This window comes from Athene cunicularia (assembly GCF_003259725.1).
Source record: "Athene cunicularia isolate RWA chromosome 1 unlocalized genomic scaffold, athCun1 chr1_part1, whole genome shotgun sequence".
Taxonomy (NCBI): Eukaryota; Metazoa; Chordata; class Aves; order Strigiformes; family Strigidae; genus Athene; species Athene cunicularia.
Window position 1 is genome coordinate 19,942,928 of NW_020799091.1, and position 3,904 is coordinate 19,946,831.

Here is a 3,904-nt window from a genome sequence, read left to right on the forward strand (position 1 = left end):
AGTTAAAACAAATTCTAATGAAATGCAAGCATTATACTAAAAATGATAACCATCTCCTAGAAATTCAAGGACTGAGCTGGCATTTGAAGCAGGTATTTCAAGGGCAAATTCCTCCTCCTAGTACTCCATCAACATTGTTATCTCAATCCTATGAAAAGGATTTCAAAATAAAGCGATATCTAGATGGTCTGCTTTTAATCTGTTGATCATAACTTCAGGGGCTCCAGTTTGCTTTATGCAAACATCACATGATTCTTTGTTTACAACAACAGGAATGGCTTATGTCCATGCATCTCTCTATTTCTTAGCAGTACTGCCTTATTATGCCAAGTTAAAGCTCTTAAGCTTGAGGCTTGATGCTACCACCATTAAAGGCAGAACTCCCAAAACTGCTATACCAGCAACACCAGCACCTAGATGATGTGACTAGGAGACCCCACATCCACTATGCTAATACTAAGCATTTTTAATTCATATGTACAAGTTTATGTACTAAAAGCACATACAAAACACTAAAAAATGGTCTTTTCAAGTATTTCTTATAATCTAGCAAGGCCTAATTTTGGTTTTGAAAGTTAGAAAAGCAACTTAATACACACAAAGCAGAATAGAGGAAAACAAATATCTCCTAAAAGAGAGTACTACTACGATATTCTAGATTTCAGTTTAGAAAGTAATAAAAATCAGAAGCTACATGCATCAGTATCTCAAAATACATTATTCTGTAACCAGCAAGGTATCACTGCTCAGATAGAGACTAGCATAAATCAATACAGCACAGTCAAAACACTGAATTCATTTTGGCATTCTGTAGCAGTAACTGATTCGGTACCCAGCACTGCACCTCCCCAGCAAACTGAGAAGTGCACAGAAGCTTCTCCTGTTTTTTTTCCAGTAACACAACCCACAAAATCATGGCCTGCAAAGTTCCATGCTCCTCCACGTTACAAGACAGCTATTCTCAAAGCTATATTTCTATGTTAGATAACAACAGGCATCAGCGCTCCAGCTTTCTCTTATATAGGTAAAATTTTCAAGAACTCTGAAGGCAGATATGTATTATCTGTATATTTTCTAGACATACTTACTTTTCTTGAAGACAACTGAAATGTAATTTAGGTACAGCCTCCATAGATGACATGTTCATTTAAACTTGATTCAAGCCAGCTCTAATGAGTACTCTTTTTTAAAAAAATTTTTAACAGTAGTCTGGCAAATCCTTAGTTCTGAGAACAAGTCAGTCAGTTTTAGTGCGAACATGTTCACAAGATTTAAGAGACTGAAAACTGCTATTGAGTTTTAGCACATCTAAATCATTTAAGTAGTCAGAAGTGATATTCTGACAGTAGCTAGGACTAACATATTAGTGAGTTTTTAAATCAGTAAGAATCTAAACAGCTACCTCAATAATATAGAGTATTTACAGTGAGAGAGTCACCAAACAATTTTTTTGGACTAGGAGTTACAGATTAAAGGCAAAAAACTTGAAGTGTTTCAATACAGTAGACAAGTTGGAACAGAAAATAAGGCTGAAACTATAACGCTGAAGTCTTGCATTAAAAAAACCCTGAAGGATTAAACTAGAACAGTTAAACCAAGACAAAACCAATCACAATATATCATTCTTTTATTACAACTCTATATGACATTCACTGAAATTAAAATTTTTCCCTTTCCAATTTAAGTCTCAGGCTTGCAAACATAAGCTTAGGATCTAGCAGTCAAGCCAACCAATAAGAAAACCCCTAGGTAGGAAACCCAGAAGTATTTTCCCTAAAACAGAGTTGACTTTGAATATACAAACATACTTCACTGAAAAAATCCTGTCTTTTCTACTATGTTCTGCTTTAAAGTATTAAGTACATTTTTGTTCTAAAGCTTTATTGCAAAACCACAATATTCTTATTTGTAATTTCATCACTACCACTTACGACATTTTGAATTGTTTTTCATAATTTGTTACTCTTTAAGTATATCTTCTCAGACATAAGTGATTTTAAGTTAAGGGACAAGAGCTTCCCTGCACAGCAGTTAATTTGTGCAAGACTGCACTGTTACTGCAAGCTTATTTCACTATTATTGTGATATATTATAAAACACAATGAAAAAACTGAAGTGCTGTCAGATTAGAAAAAGGAGGTAAGTCTCAGAACAGCTGGAATGAGATCCAATTTGAACTTACACATGCACTGAACTTCCAAGTCCCACAGTGCTTCCTGTAACTCTCATAATTATTACTATCTACCATGTATGGATTTTAAACTACCTGAACATTCAAGAAATCAACATTTTCCAAAAAGCTAACGTCAGAATTATAACCAAAACAGTAGTATTATTTCTAGCCATGAATTTGCTATTTTTAGAATGGATTTTTTTTGCTGTGAATTATACAATTAATTGCTTCAAGAAGTAAGCCTTGTTATTTTATAATCTGTGTTCAGAGCTGGTTTCTCTCTTCAGTTATATTGTTATATAAAGTAATTTCGCTCCAGCAGGACCCCAAAAACATGCAAAACCACTCACTTGCAGATGTAAAGTCAGTGACTTGTAGCCTTTCTAGTCTCAATTGAAGGCTGAAATTTAAAACAGCTACTCAGATCACCAAGAGACTTTTGTTTCAGTGTATTTTTATTCTGAAATTAGCTATTGACTGTAACAATACAACATTAAGCTCCCAAACAAGGAGTTTCAGGTTTATAATAGGCTGATAAAAACCCCTTATCTCGGTGCAAGGTTATTCCATCCAGTAAACTAAAGTGTCACTAACAGTAGCTTTATCAGAGACCTTCCTCCTGTTTTGTATACACACATACAAATACATATGAAAAATAAACCTAGCTATAGACATTTTATGAGATTTATATATGCTAATGCTCAACCCCCACCCCGTTCCTTTATACAATTATTTGTTATAAACCTACTATTTGGAGTTGAAATATGACCACTCCTTTTCTCCACACATATCTAAGTCTATTTCAAAGTCAGACCACCAGGTTAGGGAACTAATCACTTGAAAATTTCCAGGACCCAACAAAGAGGGGCTGGCTTTTCAGTAGCCTTTGCAGGCAGGGCCGATAAGCAAGATGAGAAAAATACCGGCAGAAATTTTATAATAGAAATACTGTGACTTTAAAATTATTTAACAAAAGAAGACAGATTTACATCTTTTTTACATCTTTGTAATAAAGACAAACTAAAACCAGACAACTCAGCAGAGTCTAAAACATCAACTGCAGCTTAGCTAATTTTTTGAACAGTCTCACACATTGTACATACACTGATAGCTTGCATTCTTAACAACACACGCCAGAATCTTTAAAAGGAAGAAAAAAAGAAGTGGTGCTTTCACAGCCAATTCGCCTTTAGATCTAGAAAAAAACTGCATGGAACCACATCCCAAGTAAAAAAGTCAACAGCACTCCTCTCCCAGCTGGCTTCTTCCGTTCCCCGCCCCACTGAACAACCCGTTAGACCAGGAGAATTTTTTGCCTCTTCCCCTCATTAACGAGACGGTTCATCCTAGCGGAGCCTCACCGGGACCGCACACACCCAGCTTCCCTCTCCTCACCTCGGAGGGGCCCAGCCGAGAAGCCTCCGAGCAGAGCAGTGCCCAGCGCCTTACGGCGGCAGGACCCGGGGGAAGCCCCTGAGCCAGGCACCCCCATTGCCAGCCGAGCCCAGGGACACGCCGAACAAAACGGACCGCCCCAGAGCCCCCGCGGGAAGGCCGCAGCTACAAAATGGAAGAAGAAAAACAACAACGCCCGCGCCCACAGCTGACAGCAGCGGGGCAGGGAGTCGCCGGGCCAAAAAGGCCCGTCCCGTCCCACAACTACCGACAACGGCCCCGCGCCCCTAGCCACCCGTCTGCCCTCCCGCAGCACCACCCCAGCCGGCAGAGGCC

General features: G+C 38.5%; 1 protein-coding gene across 1 annotated transcript in view; it reads left to right on the forward strand.

Annotated features, from left to right (window-relative positions):
* Window positions 1–519: 519 nt before the first annotated feature.
* Window positions 520–3,904, forward strand: part of NUP58 (nucleoporin 58) — a 42,227-nt gene continuing 38,842 nt past the window's right edge. The window contains exon 1 of the mRNA XM_026858855.1: window positions 520–532. Within this exon, the coding sequence (XP_026714656.1) occupies window positions 520–532 (13 nt within the window). The remainder of the gene's footprint in view (window positions 533–3,904) is intronic.